Below are 17,727 nucleotides of genomic sequence, written 5' to 3' on the forward strand. Positions count from 1 at the left end.
AATAATTATTATTATACTGCAATTATAGTTGGTATGTATCCTAAATTTATAGTATAGAATAAATTTCTGAAAATTAACAAAAATGATGATGAATGATAATCATGTTACTAACATAGTAAGGAAATATTCTTTGTTCCAAAACTTTAGAGACAAGGAATAATAAACCAATTAAAACGCACACATGCTCCCTCTGGTGGTTTAAATCAGTAATTACACTTTTACAAAATATTTTTCACAATGAATCCCTACTGCATAGGTCACTAACAGGCGGACCGCGGTCCGGGTCCGGACCCAGAAGCTGTCCAATCCGGACCTACAGCCAAAACAAAAGGTTCTGATTTAAAACTTGACAGGACGCTTTTATTTTAATCGGCGCAGCTTTACGGTAGTGGTATTGGAAACGCACAGACCAATTGCATGCGAGTTAAACCATCCCACGTGATACCATTCAGCCAATCAAGTTTGTGCATTACTGAAGTAAACACTGCGACTCAACAGTGCAAGACAGATGAGAGAGAATTAGAGTAAAGTTACACATGAAAGAAATATAGCTTTCCATAATAGTCAAGTTATTGATTTTTTTATATTATGAAAAATCATAAAAATTAAACAAAAAGAGATTTCCCCCCAAATAAGTGTTGTAGTACAACACTCAGGACATCAGTGATGTGTGAGCTGAGTTTGGTGACAGTACAGTGTATTACAGTGAAGTTATTTACTGTTTTTTAGTATTATTTAGGGTTTTGCACTTTGCAGACGGTCCCTTGGAATCTGTCTCAGTCGTCTGCACAGCTTTCCCAGGTCTGAGGGAAGTAGCCCTATACATCCTGACCATGTTTGGCTCTACATACAACTGCGAGGCAGCTTTCTCTACAATGAACATAATCAAAACTAAATATGGTTCCAGGGTCACTAACGAGCACCTCCACATGTGTATGAGAGCGGCCCTGACTCCATTCAAGCCCAGGTTTAACATCCTGCCAAGCCAAGCTAGAGCTCAGTTCTCTCACTGAGATATAAAAGAGAAAGTTAAGCACTTTATTTAAACATACAAAATTTTCACATTTTATTTATTTTCTCTTATTTTGAAATGTAGCCTTTCTTTTATTTACTTAATGAGAGAATCTACAATCATACATACTGTACATCACAAGAAGTTTTTGAATTGTACTGAATTTATTTGATTTGACAGTCAGGTATTGATTGCTTGCAGATGTTGATACAACTACTAGGCTACTTAAATATATATCACACTAACTAGTTAGACATTATGATCTTCCGGACCTTTGTTTCAAGATATTTTCTCTTACTGGACCTCTTTAAATTTTAGTTGAATACCTCTGCCCTACTGCATACAATTATCAGTTATAAAAACTTGTTAATGTAAGATAAATCATACATTAACAAGTTCCAGAAGCAAATGTAATGTTCAGTGATTATAATGCTTATTAAATATCTTACATGTGTTGAGTTTGTCTCATTTACATATATACTGTAAAAAAATTAACTTTTGTACATTTATGATGTAACTCAAACTTCTTTGGTTTAAAAGAAAATATGGTGTAGTTGTTTATCTACATTTTTGACAGAACCTCCCATTAAAATTGAGAATCATTTTGCCGCGTTTGTGTTTATGGAGATGTTGGATGTGAAGAAACCAGGCACTACAGAGATTACAGTACATAGAGACACAAACACACTAATCCCATTAAACGACTGCATAGAGTGGTGCTGAGAAAGAAACTCATTTTAATTTTATACAAAAAAAATCAATAAATAAATATGTTAGAGTTTTACTGTAGCAGGCAAAATCCATTGTAAACACTTAAAAAAGAAAACTGTTTTAAAACTGTTTTTGGTAAAACTCTTTTTCTTTGTTCCGAACTGTCTGATTAAATGAGCATGTAAAGGAAGCAAGTTTCCTAACTAGTCGTTCCGTCTTACTGACGTTAATATTGGAACGACAAACCAGTTTTCAGATTTTTTTTCCTTCCCTTGCATTTAATATATGCAACCACACCAACTGAACAATGACCTAAAAACATCCATGTGTCTGTTTTGTAATAGTAATGAAAAAAACACATAATTGTGAAAGTAGGGGTCACGTGTCAGACCAAAGCGCTTCAACAAGGCGTTTCTGCAGGCTGACTTTTCAGATTTTTGGTCTGGTTAGTGCATGCATACTGTGTTTTAACACTGGGATTTAATTATTGTCACATTATCAATAGTATTGTGATCCACTTTGATGGACTGACATCTCATGCCAAGAGTTTCTGGCAGAGGTTCTGGATCCACTACAACTGCAGATAAATGGATGAACTGAATAATCTAACTTGGATGAATAATTAAGGTTTGGGCAAGAGGGCTTGGCTATTATGAAATACATTAAAATCACTTACATTTTTATGGAAACTAATTATTTACAATATAAAGTAAACTTCTACTACAATGTAACACAATACCTTATACTGACACTGGTACAACTCACACTGTTGTACACTGAACATAGCATTTTTTTTAGCATCTCTTGGTTTTCAATTAAGCCTTATAAAATAACCTGAGTGACATTTAACATGGCATGATGCTTACTATGAGGTCAAAGCTCAACTGCTGAAAAAGTGAAAAAGATTATTTGGCAGAAAATCCAATCCTTGTTCAAGGAGGAGAAGTTTGAAACATTCTTACTGGTACACAGTAAAGTTCACAGCACCTACTGACCATGTGGTGTAGAAGGCACAGTGTATAAATTTAACCACTGGTCAAGTGGTGTTTATCAACAAGTTCATCAACACCATCAGTGTTGAAGATACAAGTCATGTATCTTCAATAAATGGTTCCAGAAACATAATGGGCAGGCTCCAGTCACACGTCAGCATTTCCAAGAAGTTTTGTGATGAAGTGGAGAGCAACACTGTCCAATGTACAGTACATTAACTGAGCATTTCTTTTCACATTGTACCACATCCCTGTACAACACAGCCAGAATCTTTATAACCCATGTCCATGCAGATTCAGGCTGCTGTAATGCAATCCTAGATAAGAGCAAACTAAAAGTATCCTGAGTTTTATTACCTTTTAAAAATACTGTAGCATGTCTTTAATTTATGCCTATTTGGGGATCAGAAGCAGACCTTTATGTCAACGTTGGGTCGATTCTTTGAAAATTCCTTCAGCTGCCGAACACCTTCCTTAGATAATTTGTTGTCAAACAACCTAAAAGGTAAAACAGTGCATTTTGAAATCTCATTCATTCTGTAGAACACATCTGAGCAGGAGATTGGTTAGTGTTTATTATTATTATTATTATTATTATTATTATTATTATTATTATTACATAGTGAAGTGATTCAGTTACCATAGGAACTCTAAGGTGGTGTTTTCCATAAGGGCTTCCTTAAGGAGTTCTGCTCCTTTATCTGACACTAAATTGTCCCTAAGTCTGGAAATTATACAAACAACAAATAAGAAGCACATAACAAGAACAACAATATTAAAGAGTAATAAAAGCACACTAGATATATATTAAATATATAAAGAAATATATTTCTTACCTAATGTCTTTTAGAGTATGATTAGTCTTCAATAATTCAGCAAGAGCAGCAGCTCCAATGTCACCAATATTATTAATTGCCATTCTGCCCAAAAATAAAACAAAGTCAATATTATAAAAGGACAAGTCATCACTGTGTCATAAGCATTTCATCTGAAGGATGCATATTAATGTCAATTTAAACATAAACTCATCGAACCACTGGAAACTCAAACATCCTCCTTTACCTGAGGTCAAACACTGTGTGGTTCTTTTTAAGTCCCTCTGCTAAGACCTTGACTCCCTCACAGCCCAAACCCGTCGCTACCACCCTAAGACACACACACACACACACACACACACACACACACACACACACACACACACACACACACACACACACACACACACAGTCACAGTGCCACAGTGAACTGGGTATGTTCATAGAAAACAGACTTATTTATCAATCTTAACTTACCACAGTCTCTCAATATGACAGTCAGGACTCTGTAGAGCAAGAGACAACACTTCTGCCCCCTCTGGACCCAGAGGATTCTGTGCAAGCCTTTGGGAAATTAATTCATATTAATAACAATGAATAAAGTAAGTTCATTAGGTGCTAGTAGCTCAGTAGTTCCTCAACACATCATTGTTATGTAACCGATCATCAAAAGATGCTCCACGGAGCTACCTGAGGGTGGAGAATAGGGGAAGCACAGGAAGGAGTCTGCGTAGTCCCTCAGCATCAAGCCCTTGTGCTTCCAAATTTAGCGACTGCAGGTCCGGACTTAGCTGCAGGAGAAAAGCTAGCTCACTCCAGTCCCTGTTAGTCAAATTACAGTGACCCATACCCTCCCGAGAGAGCAGTTTTAGCCAGGCCTGCAGTCGCTGTGGCAGCCCAGGGTCCTGAGCCTCATAAAGGCAGTGGCACACATTCAGCTGTCTTTCAGGACTCAGAGTAGGACTGTGGAGCTGTGAGTGGAGCAACTGCAGCACAAACGGTGGAGAAGCATGAGGCAAGGGCACACACGAGGTCAAATATGTCCGTGGTTCATCACGGAAAAGGCCATTCAAGATGAAACGGGTCTTGGGGACTAGCAAGCCAGATACAAATCTGTATAAACAGGAAAGAATAATTACACTGTCATTATTATAATAAAAGTGTCAGCTAAATAATGTTGAATAAAAGCAATGAAAATGGGAAGTGTGATAAATGTTTTCATGAGAGAATATATTTTGATATAGAGAATATTAGACCTAAGCCTACACAGGTATACAGAAGTATATAAGAAGGTTCAGTGCTCTCTTGTACTGACATTCAGGACATTTAGGAGGCAGACGTGACTTTAAAAAAATGACTGAAGGTAGGGACTAAATTTGTTTAAATTTTGGTTTTCAAAACAGCAAACTCCAACCTGCTCCAAAAATCTTTCTCTCCTTTACTAGCGAGTTGCAGTTGCTGAAGATTCAAGTCACCCCAAAAGAAGACTTGTGTCCTAATTCTGCTATTTTCTTCTCTTTCCTCTGTTTCACTTAATATTACATTTCCAAATCTTTTTTCTGATGTCTTAACAAAATCTGTGCAGATCTGTGTATATACAGATCAGTGTGTAAGTTCATTTTATATTGAATTTTGTAGTTGTGATAGAAATAATATTCATTAAGTATTTCAGGCTGAGCTTTTTTGCTGTGGGACTTTTGTGCAGTCGTATTCTTATGTAGGGTATATAATTTTTTAACACCAATTAACACCAAATTTTTGGTAACAAATGTTTTGGTAACATCAATTTTCCTTTTTAGGAGACACAGATTACTGTTACTCCTTGTATAGGGTGCCATTTCTTTTGTCCTAATTTTCTAGCTATGCTTCCTTCAAGTCATTAATATGAAATGTTCATTACATTTGTGTGTACAATTGAAATCAAATGATTTATTTAATCTTGAATAATCTATACACATTCTCTATATTAAATTGCAGGATTCTACAATCTGAAGCCTGTAAATCAAAGCTCACATTACTTTTATAAAACTTTTCTTAGGTAAAAACTCCTGCCAATGACTTCCAAATAAATTGATTTGTATCCAGTCTTAATAAATGAGATTCAGTGTTAGATTGTTAATGGGAGTTTGAGAAAGCAATTTAAATTACACTGGAATATTAATAAGTTAATATTATATTAGTAATACACTTGCATAGAAAAAGAAAGGTCTACTAAGCACTACACCTGCAGAAGAGGTCCAGGTGTCCAGACTGATGGCGTTCTCCCCAGTGGAGAGCTTTTTTAATACGTCTACGCAAGAGATGTTGTGGTTGACGTAATTTACTAATAATAGACATTAAGTGCGAGTGCATTGCTGGAGCAAGGAGGCCCATGTTCCGCTTAAGTCCTGTGAACGGGTCCGAACCTGACAAAGACTCCAGAACATAATAAAGTGCAGCTAGGAACTCTTGGATGCTGGTATGAATAAACTGAAAATGCTTCTCATATGTTAGAGAAGATCTGTCCTCTTTAAGGATTTCCATTAGGAAGGCACGCAGGAGCTCACTGCAGTCTAGAGAGAAAGAGGCCAGGTCAGAGGAGTCGAAAACAAATCGCCTCTCCAGCAGGCCTTTGAAGGCCAGAGCGCCCAAACATCTAAGCTTTGCTTTTGTCTCCTTTAGGAGACGAGGGGCATCATGAAGCCTGTTGAGATGCAAGCCCTCTACACACCCACCAACATGGAAGAGGAGTATGGTTTTAAAAAAGCAGCAGTAGATCTCAGTGATTGTAACTGGTCTGGTGCCAATGATATGGCAGTTGTTTATCGCTGTGTTAGGTTCAGATGAGGTCTGACACTGGTCTTCTATTACTTTTTCAGTTGTTTGTGACTCACCACTTGGTGTTACGGTGTCAGAAATGAGGAAGGAATTGCCATTGTGCAAGGCAGTAGACACAATCCAGCAGAAGGCAGGGATGTGACACATGAGCTGTAAGGGTTTGTGAGAAGATACAAATGCCCACACAGTATCAGCAGTCTTGCTGGAGGTACAGCTTTTCTCAAAGTACTGCCGTTGTTGGCCTGGTGAGAAGCCCAAAACATTGTAGAACTGGTTTACAAGCAGCTGTGGGACTTTTGTGACAGCGTGAAGACGAGAAGTGAGGAGAATAGCGATATCTGGCAAGAGGATCTTTTTTATTAGATTCACTACCATGGCGCCTACGGATAGCTCCCGCTCAGGGTCTGAACATTTAGGAGTGCGTTCAAAGTCCAAGGGGAAACAGAACTCGTCAAGCCCATCCAGAATAAGCAGAAGCTGGACTTGGTTGGAAGTCATTAATTCTGGCAAAATAGGTTTGAGATGACTGTAATGATCAGACAGCAAAACCTGGAGGCTCAGGGGTTCAGTAATTAGGCTCAGTTCACGAAAAGACAGAGGCAAGATTATCTTTTGTAGGTCTGCATCTACAGCCCATTCCTGAACTAACCGTTTAATCACAGTGGTTTTGCCACTTCCTGCCACCCCCGACAACAAGGCCACACCATTCCCGGAGTCAGAGAGCAGGCTCTGATAGATGTCTTTAAAAGAACAAGTCTCCCCATGTCCTCTTGCCTCGGCCCTCCCTGCCCTAAAGGCGTCCCCGACAACTGATGTCTCGTGCTGGAAATGAACAGGCACTTGTCGTCCTGCGTCCTTAGAAAATGTAATGTCGGTGAACCAGTCCGCCTTGGGAAGTCCGGATGTCGATCCCAGATAATTCCCTGGTGTGTGTTGCTTGGCCAAGATATCTTTGTGTCGTTGGAGATGGTCACTCACAGGCTCTTTCACACTCAGGTTTGTGCTTCTGGTGAAATTAGAAAAGTTAGACAACAGGAACAGAAAAGCTTGGCACGGTTCCTCTCCTCGTCCCTGCAGGACATCCAGCAGTGTCCTCATACAGTCTCGTTCACCTAACATCCCACCACCTTTTATAAAGCCCACATCCTCCTTGGTCACAGCCCCCATTTCCAGAAGGTGATCCAGAAGGGGGTTCAAGTGTTTGCTCCAGTTCTCCACCAGCTCCACACGGCGCTTTTGTATTTGCACACTGCATGATTCAACAGCCATCAGCTTTGTTACGAGAGACTGTAAACACGTCAACTCTCTCTCTCTTCTGCTGTCAATGAAAAACTATTGCTCTTCCTAGAAGTTGGCTACTTCTGGGAAAGTGCTGCTGAAACACAAAAGCAGAAACATCTCAGCTCCTGGATAAAGGCTGAAATCACTGAGAAGTGCGACACTGTAGCTATACTACAACCAATAAAGATTAAATTGATCAAACCTACTTCCAGCAAGAGGATTTCCATCCATTTATCCATATACACTTCAGTCCCAACAGGAGGACAAACCATGGAGTCACTCAAAACCGAAACTGCTGGGTTTTTCCCCACGTTAAAGCGCATTAACTCTCACACGTAGTCAGCCTGTAGACTCACTTAATATGACCACCATTACAAAATAAAAACATTGTATCTTGTACATATGCATAGTTACAGTCGAAATTTACAGGTCTGTAGTCAAGTATATCAGCTGAAACGAAGCGTATTAGAGTTATTTTGGACTTGATCTATGGCTCCACCCCTTCAAAAAAAAAACAACAATTATGCAGGATGGGGTGGTACGTAATTTTATATTCATGATTAAATTCTACAAATAGATTGACATGCATAAGGAGTAGTGAAAATAAACACATAAACACAGACAGAGTAGAATGGCCTCATTGTAAAGAATGAAATTAGCATACTTTCATACACACATGTGAGACATGCATTGACAAATGGATACAATTCTATTACAAGAACTTTATTGAAGGTTATCAATAGGGTTAAAAAACAGAACTTTCACCATAGCCAGATGAGCTGGTTTGTGTATTTATCTGAGATTTTCCCACACAAAGAAATGGAGTGAACAATTCTGTGGATGGAAACGCTTCGCTGATGAGAAATCATCAGTAACTCTATACAGTAACTCTATAGAAAGCATAGCGTCGAACCTCATGGTTTGAAGTGTTGTGTTAACTGTTACGCTTAATGAGTGTTTATGTGAATCAGTGTAGACTTTTTATCAGCTCAACCCGTTCTGTTCTGTCCTTTCTCATCAACAAGCTGTTTTTTTTTTTTACTGCAGAAATCTAAATGGCTCCAATATTCATGCCACAACCAAAGTCACCAATTATGATGTTTGATGTAAACATTAACTACATTTTTTTTATCTTGCATGTTCCATGACATTGTGCTGCTGACACATAATTGACTGATTGGATGACTGCATGAATGTGCAGGTGTGTATATATATAAATAAATAAAGTGTATGTACAGTATATTTCATGTGTGTGAGAAAAAACTTGAATAATGTCCCACACAGCCCAGCATACAAAAAGGTTTCCCTAGTAGAGACAGTAGAGTGACGACATAAGTACCTTCAGGACTCCATGCACCAAAATATACCATTCAGTCTAAGCCAGTTGTTCAGAGATAAATAAAAGAAATTGGAGGAAAAAAATAATTTGCATTACTTTAATTAATTACTTAATTAGCCCTTGGGTAAGAAGAACAGTCACAGACTCCTGAACTAGTGATCAGATTACAGAGATTCAGATATTATTTCATTTCTGAATAAAGTTATGGCTTTACAATGACCTTCTAACTCAAATAACAGCTTATTAAAAGTGTAGTGAGCAGAAAAGCATATCAGAACACACAACATATCAAACCACCAGGCAGGAGCTACAACAGAAGCAGACATCAGCTGAATCTGCACCTACAGTGAGTACAGGTTCATAGGGACAGCTGAAGATTATAAAAGCTGAAAATGTTTACAATTTCAGCTGTCTGCTTTCAGTGAGACTTGCCCACTGTGTTTTTACAGTAAACAGTACAAAATATAAAAAAAATTGCTGCAATTCCTAAACTCTTCACCCAATTTGATGAAACACGCTCAAAGTCTTTACATTAGTTTATTTCCTATATACCTTGATAGACAGCTACAACAATAACTTTGTCGATGGGTAAATATTTACGGACCTGACTGTATACTGACCTTTATATGTCTCATAGAACAATGAATCAGTGGACAGAGACGGAGGAGTGACAAAAGCTTTATTTATGAAATCAGCTTTATTATGCGAAGATATATTGTCAGTTTGCATCCAAAAAACACATTTTGAAGTTTCTTAAATTACACAAATAGTATAAAACAAAATCACAAGTGTCAATTAAGCTTGTCTACAGGTGCAGTAAGAAAACATTAATCAAAGCTTTTCCAAGGACAGCGTTGGGAACATTTTATAACCATAAAAATATAGTTTTATATATTTGTTCTATGTTACATGTGGCACTTAGAATAGCTTTTTACAGCTGCGTTTTAATAGTGTCATCTTAAAAGCTTAAAGTTTACTGTGAGAATAATTGTGATATAGGCACTTGCTCCACTTTCTAAAGTAACCCTTTAACCATCAATATTTTAAAAGGCAAGACTAAAGATTATACTGTATACACAGTGCAAAGGTGCGTGGTTTCCTATGAAGTGCATGTCTGCATCGTGCTAATGTACACTCTTGTTCCTGAAATTCTATAGTTATTATGCACAAAAGCAGCGCTTCCATACAGTACACAAACCCCTTTTTATGTGGATACTTCTCTATAATTTTCTTCTTCACAAGCTAAAAGTTGCTTATATTTAGCCTAAGTAGCATGTGGATTAGAAAACGACATTACTATGTATCCAGTGTATAAAGCGAAAGACGACTGTTTACGACTGTAATATTGCAATAAAGAGCAAATGAAATTGCTCATATCAAACCTCTAAATAATTTTCTTTTAAGTGATGATCATAAAGAAAAACTTACATAAACATCAGTAAAGGGAAAAGCTATTAATGTGTGACTAAAAGATTTGGTATAATGGAGTCAAATATATTCAAGCATATTCCAAAACATCAGTTTAACTTGACTTGAATAAAATCTACTCAGCTTTCCATTACCATCATGGTAAAGGTTAACATGCATTGTGAACATACTAAGATAATCCCTCCTTTCTTCATACATCCAGAAGATAACACTTTCAACTTTCAACAAAATATTTCAGCCTCCTTACTATTTTCCCCACAATATACCATTCACGATCATTTGGCTTATGCGTGTGAAAGTATTTGGTATAGCTTTAATATAAGACAGGTTCTAGGTAGGAATAATTTAAACTTTCAAGTGAAACATTAAGTAATGTTCTCTCACTGCTGCAAATAATATGCAAGAGTATAATTCTGCTTTCTGAGTCCCTGGATAAAGTGAGCAATCAAAAAGTTCTTACTGCTAACCCTGATTTATCTTTACATGAGGCAGAAGCTTCCCAGACATCAAATTATTGTTCCCCAAATTAAGCAAGATAGATAAACAGTGCAAGAAATATGCACTGATATATTGTTATTTCTTGGCTTTCAAATATAAAATCATAAAACAACAGCAACATTAAATTCTCAAACACAGAAATATAAATATTGATTAGTTTGCTGGAAGGTCACAAGTGGAAGCGAAGCCTTTGGTGTGGCTGGCTGGCATCTCAATGGCTGAGTGGAGCTCTGTCTGCGTCTGGTTTGACAGGTCACCGGTTTAGAATGTAGACATCATCTTGAATTGAGCCGAGGGGCAGTCTGCAAAATATCAAGACACACTGGATTGTATTTAACTGAGAAAGATGTTCAGCTGTTTATACGTACATCAGGCTGTTGGTTTGCTGGTTAATCACAAGGCTTTTCTCGTATAATTAAAAAACAGCTTCCAAAAATCAGCTTCTATTACCACAGTTCAGGACTGAATTGAAAATATACCATTAATTTTGCATTGTCAAATTCTCAGTGATTTGTATAACTGTAGACAAGCCTGTCAAATATACAATAACAAATTAAGGTTGCATTAAGAGTCATGTTATTAAAGTTATTCTTTAGTATTCATGGAACTGAATATAAAATAAGTTGATTCTACAGTATTTGCAGTTGCTCAAACTGCACAAAACAGAGCAGCACTATTATGTCTTATTCACTTTGACCAATGAGAGATGTACCACATGACCTCATGCATATATCTGAAGTGTGGAGAGTCTCGAGAGGAAAGAGTAGAAACAATGTAGGAAAGCTGTGTGTGGGTTTTAAAAACAACCAAGTCCATTGGTAGTGAGATGGAACAAATTTGCCTAAAGAATGAATGAAAGAATAAACGAATGAATGGAGTGAGTGAGCTGTAGCTGTACATGCTGTCTCGCTCAAAACTCACCAGCCATGTATCAAATATAAAGCATGATTTTCCGCGCCACTTTTTTCCTGACAAGTGGTTTATGAGTTGTTTGGCAGAAGAACAAATTAATGTCATGACCACTTATTAGTGTGGTCTGTGATACAGTGACCTCCTTTAATTTTAAGTTTAATCAAACTTTATAATTATTGTTTTATACTAAATAACAGTTATTTTTATTTATTTTGGTTATTGCAGTACTAATCTGCAGCTTAATCCAAAACAAAGACAAGTCGTCACCTTCAATCGTCCCTATCTACCATGGTCTATTACAGCAAGGTGAGAATTTCTTTAACAGCTTAGCATACGTGCTTTACGGCTAGATCTGACCAAATATACCGAAAGATCTGACACTAATACAGTTCATTATTATTATCATAATTATTCATCCTTAAGGACAAACACAAATGAATTATTTAGCAAACCAGTTAACACCTTGTTCTAGATTACTTTAAGGTGCTAATGGGTAATGAGGCAATACCACTCCTCACCACAGAAAGGTGTCCGTTCTTAGCTTTGGAAACGAGCAGCTCCGAGCCGGACGTGAAGTCAATCATCCCTTCTTTTCCTTGACACACTGTGAATGTTATGCTGTTCAAGTATAAAAAGAAAGAAATAAGAAATCCAAATATTTCCTTAATTTCATACATAAATTAGTTCACATGTTCACATGCATGATGCTGACCTTTCCTGGCTGATGTTGATGTTGTTGAGCTTGTCGGCACAGATTGCAACTTTGGTTAACGTCTCAATCACATGATCACTCTGTAGCACTGCATCACCCTATGAACAAGATATTAGTTTATATATTCATTTTATCCACCAGCCAGTCTGCTTTAACAATCCTTTCTCTGATCTTTTTTTAACCTCACCTTCTGTTTGTTGTCATCACAGGCAACATGGAGGACAAAAACACCATCACTGAGAGAGCTGACTGAAACGCCTACAGGGGAAAGTCAACATTTAGTACTTATATTATTTATTTACGCTTACTATATATTATTTCCTTTGCTACTTCACCTTTCAGAGTGCTGTAATCAATGCGCTGTTTCAACTTAGTCTCATCTACAATGATCGCACTGCTTCCAGTCAGTATCAGCTGCCGTGAACGTGGTTTGTATCCTCTTCTGTCGTATTTAGTCACTGGAACAGCATACTGTAAAGAGCCACACACTGGATTAACCCCATATATAAAATAACTCTGACACAAGTTACACACATATTTATTAGAAGTGTTGTGTGATTTGGATTAACGTAATATCTATCATCTATCTTCTTAAGGCTAAAATGGTTTGTAGTGGAAGTCAGTTTCAGAATTCTGGTCATAGCATTGTTTAGCATGTCAGTCATAGTAGGCTGTTGGAACTGTGAAATGTTTGAACAAAAAAATAACTAATTAAGATGAATAATGAGGTGGATGCCATGGTCTGCCACAACCATCAGTGAATAAATACCTTCATCTTCTCACTGCCCAGCACCTGGAGCACTTTAGGATTGATTTCCTCCCCATCTAAACACACACACACATGTTGATCATTGTTATAAATAGCAGAGAGAAAAGATTTGAAAAGATGAAAGTACTAATGGATTTTGTACATTTTGCTACACACTTAAATTTGCCCATGTTAAATTCCCTTTATTCTTTGGAAATTCACATAAAATGTACTAATAAACCCAAGAAAACTCTTGTAACAGCCTTGATGCCCGATGAGGCTCCCCGTGACCCGAGGTAGTTTGGATAAGCGGTAGAAAATGAATGAATGAATGAATGAACTCTTGTAACATGTAAAATGCTCTCAGAGTTTGTTAACATAGGCCATAATAATTGCTACAAAATCATGATATGTATTCGCCAGCATTATCATCTATTTATAATAATCAAGCTAATATAATAACCGCTTATTTACTTACAATCACAAATGGGATCAGTTGAAAGCCATGAACTTTAATTTTTAATAACAAAGAAATCAGCGCAGTGAATACTTACTGAGTCTTGTTCCTACAAACAGTTTGGCGACACTCTGAGGGTAGTTGTCTTTCTTGTCCTTAAAGATTTCGCTGGCCACTGACTTCTGTTCCAACTAAAATGAAAAGAAAATGTAAGATGCTCACGTTTAGAGCAGACGATTCAATTAAGTCCAATGCTGAATTCTGAAAAATCCTCTTTGAATGTTTCAGCAGATCCAGTGCTTTACCTGGAGCTTCCACTCTGGGCTGATGCTCTTGCAGTACTTCCACACCATGTTCTGCATACACAGCTTGCGGAGGTGCTCTGATGCCTGGTGTACGACGACAGATATTCATGTCACGTGTCACATTTACATTTCCAGCATTTAGCAGACGCCTTTATCCAGAGCGAATTACACCTTATCTCATTTTATACAACTGAGCAGTCAGGGTTAAGTGGCCCAGCGGTGGCAGACTGAAGGGCCTGGGATTTAAACTCACAACCTTCTGACTGGTAATCCAACACCTTAACCACTAGGCTACCGCATCCCCCATGTCATATCCACTTCATACTCTATCCAGTATATGTATGAATAAGTAAGAGTTAAAAGGAAATGTGGTCAAACCTCAGTCAGGGCAGGTGGGGGTCTAGGCCAGCTCTTGTCCAGTACTGATTTAGGCAAACTCCTGTGTAGCTTCATTAAGAATGAATACCGCACATAATCAAGGAAGTATTCGTTCTCAGGACAGCGTGGCTGGTTACGGTACATGAATCCTTTAACGAATCTAAGAAAAGATAAAAGAAAAATTTGAAATCAAAACAAAATCTAGCTACAAATGTTCTTACTGACATATAAATCACACTGAAAGTTTATATCGCACAGTGCTTCTGCTCAGACGATGCTGTTTAATTTCTACAACAGCAGCTCTGACAAAAGTGCGAGCTGCAAGGACTATAATCATTTCTGTTAATTGTTCTAATACTGTAACATTTCTGTAGTAACAATGTACAGATGTATTTGTATAGTTAAAAAAAGTGAATACGTTTTGAAAAGTGAGCACTTTTGGAAGGAGTCTCCAATGTCACAACTTTGTGAGAGTAAGAGATAAGACTGTTCCTTTAAGTTTTGCCATACTGGAACATTTAATACTCCGTCTTCAGGATAGAGGAATTCATGACTTCTTGCTAACATGACAAGCTTCATTATTTTCCTTATTAACTTCAAGTGAGAGGAAAATATAGAGGATGAGAAGGGAACAACTCTTTATAGCTGTTATAACACAAGTGATAACTGGGTCCAACTTGCTTTGTGGATGCTAACTTTTTATGCTGTCCTGTCAGGAGTAAAATAAGACATAAAGTAAGATCATTTTCATAAGATATTAAAGCAGGCATACCTGCGGATGGTGTCAGCAGCTTGTCTTCTGCGACGTGCTCTCCTGCAGGCCAAAATTCCTCTCCACCAGGCCTGAATCTGGACGGCTGCAGAAAGAGAACATGAAAGTGGTCGATTTATTTTTGGAAAAGAGAAATAAAGTTACGTACACATTCAGAATGAAACTATTGTGTCTTTATGAAATATGAGAAATGTGGTATAACTCTATCCCCTTTTTAGCCATACCTGATCGTCGCATTTTACGGTATTTGGATTTTTGACTGTAGCCCTTCCAGTTCGCCTGAAGCTTGGTCGCTGCAAATGACAAATTAATCAAAGAATTCTTTGACATAATTGTACATCAATATCATATGCAGCATGTATACGATGTATAGTATAGTCAGAATTCTGTGTTTTCTGTATAAATAAATACATAGTTCCTACCAAGACTGTGTTTTCTGACTTCTAATGCATCTTCGGTTGCAAACAAGGTCTTTGGAAAACGGATGAAGATTTTGGTCCTAAAGTCGAAACATGTAATCACATTTGTAATCAGCTTTGCACAAACACATGTGGAAATGTCTGGAAAAGATAGTTTTGGGGTACAACAAACCTGCCAAGTTTGTACTCTTCAGGTTTGTAACCCAGGTGCCTGACAAGTGTGGAAACTCCATCTATCAAGCGGCCGTCCCAGTTGGGCCAGGTGTCTGGACACAGCGACTTATACCTGTGACAGAACAACACGTAAAATGACCTAAAACAAAACCTTATCTGGGCAAAACACACACACACAGACACACACAGACACACACAGACACACACAGACACACACACAGACACACACAGACACACACAGACACACACACAGACACACACAGACACACACAGACACACACAGACACACACAGACACACACAGACACACACACATACACACCAAATCTCTGCCAAAAAGCCAAATCTCTGTTGGCCAGTGCACAACAAAATCCCCCCAATGATGAAACACTTTACAGGAAGTGAAAGTGCTGACACTTTTTTGTAGTTATACGGGAACATGGGCTATTTTCCCTCTGATTTTAAACACCTAGAAAAAGATGTCTATTAAGAAACGCTGACCTCTGGAGGAAGATCTCGTAGCGACGCCGATAGGCAAAGCCCGCTCGCCTTACTCTCAAATTCTCCATCAGACCCAGATACTTCACTTGATGCCTAATCAGAACATCATCAAATCGGCCTGCAAAGACACACAACGTTCAAAAGATCACATTTTACTTCAAAATTATTCTAAATTCTTGATATAAAAATACAAATTTGTAGGCCTGAAATAGATGTAAAATATACCTCAAAATATACTTGGGTCAATTTCAAAACAAAATCAATTGCTAAGAATAATCTTGTCTTAGTAGCAGAAGTATAAATCAACTCAGCATGTAACAAGCAATACACAAGACAAAAATAATTACAGATAAGCCACTGTGACGCAGCCTGACACAAAGCACAGCTACTGTTATTACCCTGAAGTTGAGTATATTCCAGTAACAGAATTTTTATTCCTCTTTTCTTTTTTTTTTTTAAACAAATTAACAAACACTTCATCAGCCTCTCTTTTTCTCTCTCTTAAAAAAGGGCTTCACCAGACAAGTTCCTTTATAAGTTACTGCAGATACATTAAAACAGAACTGGAAAGATTGTCAGAGCTGTTATTATAGAAAATTCAACACCTTCTGACCAATCAGATCTGAGAAGTAAACAGTGGTGTGGTATTAATTCTATAGTCTAATACAAAACTTGTAGTGTGAATGGACAGTACACAGAAAACAACAAAACATAATTGGAAAGTAATTTTTCAGCACAGATGGAAGAGATTCTTTACTCCTTCTATTAAAACTTTCACCACATGGCTGTGCTGTTCATCACCAAACCACAGAACTGAGGCTCTTTTCAGACACGCAACACACACAAACACACACCAATCTAAATCAGGGAACTCACCAGCCTGCTTAGCATCGTTAGGTTTGATGCAGCGCACGTAGGACGGATCCTTAGACATGAGGATTTCCATCAGCTTCGCCAGGCTGTTCTTAAACTGGGTAGCCGTCTAGGCACAGAGGAAACGAAACAGGGGAAAGAAAGAAAGAGAGCATGAGAAGAGTGAAGGTTCAGAAGAACACACGTCCTAGTGTGCTGATCTAGCCAGGCGGTGACAGTGTGGGAGAGGATGGACATCAACAATGCATACAAACAGCTTAGCCACATCATCAGCAGCAGCCCACTCTCCCTCAGCCAATGGCCTACTGCTGAGTGGGCACCCACACACACACACAATGACGAGTGTGACCTAAGAGTCAGGGCATTCCTCACAGTGTGGGCACCTAGCAGAGATTTCCCTATACATTACTCGATTTACATCATTAGTCAGAACTAACATTTTGATGCATAAAGGAAAGACAAATGTTTCTTACCGTTTCTGGACGTTTCTTGTCCGTTAATTCTTCTCGGGCAAAACACTGATTGAGGATCTTGTTTTCTGACATGCACATCACCTGCGTCAGGCACAATCACAAACTCAGACA

The 17,727-nt window shown here is 38.0% G+C and overlaps 2 protein-coding genes across 7 annotated transcripts in view; both read right to left on the bottom strand.

The window, feature by feature from the left end:
- Nucleotides 1-1,726: 1,726 nt before the first annotated feature.
- Nucleotides 1,727-8,114, bottom strand: si:dkey-118k5.3 (protein NLRC3). Of its 3 annotated transcripts, XM_060888329.1 has the most exons (9): nt 7,835-8,114; nt 5,755-7,722; nt 4,221-4,643; nt 4,008-4,094; nt 3,778-3,861; nt 3,552-3,635; nt 3,356-3,439; nt 3,073-3,213; nt 1,727-2,911 (listed from the first exon to the last, which is right to left on the bottom strand). In XM_060888329.1, the coding sequence occupies exons 2-8, from the start codon at nt 7,614-7,616 to the stop codon at nt 3,120-3,122; spliced, it is 2,718 nt and encodes a 905-aa protein (XP_060744312.1). In that variant the 5' UTR covers nt 7,617-7,722; nt 7,835-8,114; the 3' UTR covers nt 1,727-2,911; nt 3,073-3,119. The 3 variants fall into 3 exon arrangements, with proteins under 3 accessions (XP_060744312.1, XP_060744311.1, XP_060744310.1); XM_060888328.1 differs by having other exon boundaries at nt 1,727-3,213; nt 5,755-7,719; XM_060888327.1 differs by having other exon boundaries at nt 1,727-3,213.
- Nucleotides 8,115-9,629: 1,515 nt separating this feature from the next.
- myo1cb (myosin Ic, paralog b) overlaps nt 9,630-17,727 on the bottom strand; it is a 44,638-nt gene continuing 36,540 nt past the window's right edge. For all 4 annotated transcript variants that reach the window (XM_060888081.1, XM_060888083.1, XM_060888084.1 and 1 more), the window contains exons 17-32: nt 17,617-17,697; nt 17,147-17,252; nt 16,271-16,388; nt 15,769-15,882; nt 15,600-15,676; nt 15,402-15,470; nt 15,178-15,262; nt 14,406-14,565; nt 14,028-14,111; nt 13,820-13,913; nt 13,287-13,342; nt 12,853-12,988; nt 12,705-12,775; nt 12,518-12,615; nt 12,324-12,423; nt 9,630-11,195 (exon numbers count right to left, since the gene is read on the bottom strand). In XM_060888081.1, the coding sequence (XP_060744064.1) occupies nt 11,169-11,195; nt 12,324-12,423; nt 12,518-12,615; nt 12,705-12,775; nt 12,853-12,988; nt 13,287-13,342; nt 13,820-13,913; nt 14,028-14,111; nt 14,406-14,565; nt 15,178-15,262; nt 15,402-15,470; nt 15,600-15,676; nt 15,769-15,882; nt 16,271-16,388; nt 17,147-17,252; nt 17,617-17,697 (1,476 nt within the window). In that variant the 3' untranslated portion in view covers nt 9,630-11,168. The remainder of the gene's footprint in view (nt 11,196-12,323; nt 12,424-12,517; nt 12,616-12,704; nt 12,776-12,852; nt 12,989-13,286; nt 13,343-13,819; nt 13,914-14,027; nt 14,112-14,405; nt 14,566-15,177; nt 15,263-15,401; nt 15,471-15,599; nt 15,677-15,768; nt 15,883-16,270; nt 16,389-17,146; nt 17,253-17,616; nt 17,698-17,727) is intronic.

This window comes from Tachysurus vachellii, chromosome 15 (genome assembly GCF_030014155.1).
Source record: "Tachysurus vachellii isolate PV-2020 chromosome 15, HZAU_Pvac_v1, whole genome shotgun sequence".
NCBI classification, from domain to species: Eukaryota; Metazoa; Chordata; class Actinopteri; order Siluriformes; family Bagridae; genus Tachysurus; species Tachysurus vachellii.

What these genes read in the sequence shown, in the direction of transcription:
- si:dkey-118k5.3 (XM_060888328.1), bottom strand. Translation starts at nt 7,616, where the DNA reads ATGGCTGTTGAATCATGCAGTGTGCAAATACAAAAGCGCCGTGTGGAG. An exon ending in CACACAGTGTTTGACCTCAG is followed by an intron (nt 3,636 to 3,777) that starts GTAAAGGAGGAT and finishes ATTTTTGGGCAG; the next exon opens with AATGGCAATTAATAATATTG. An exon ending in ACCACCTTAGAGTTCCTATG is followed by an intron (nt 3,214 to 3,355) that starts GTAACTGAATCA and finishes TTTACCTTTTAG; the next exon opens with GTTGTTTGACAACAAATTAT.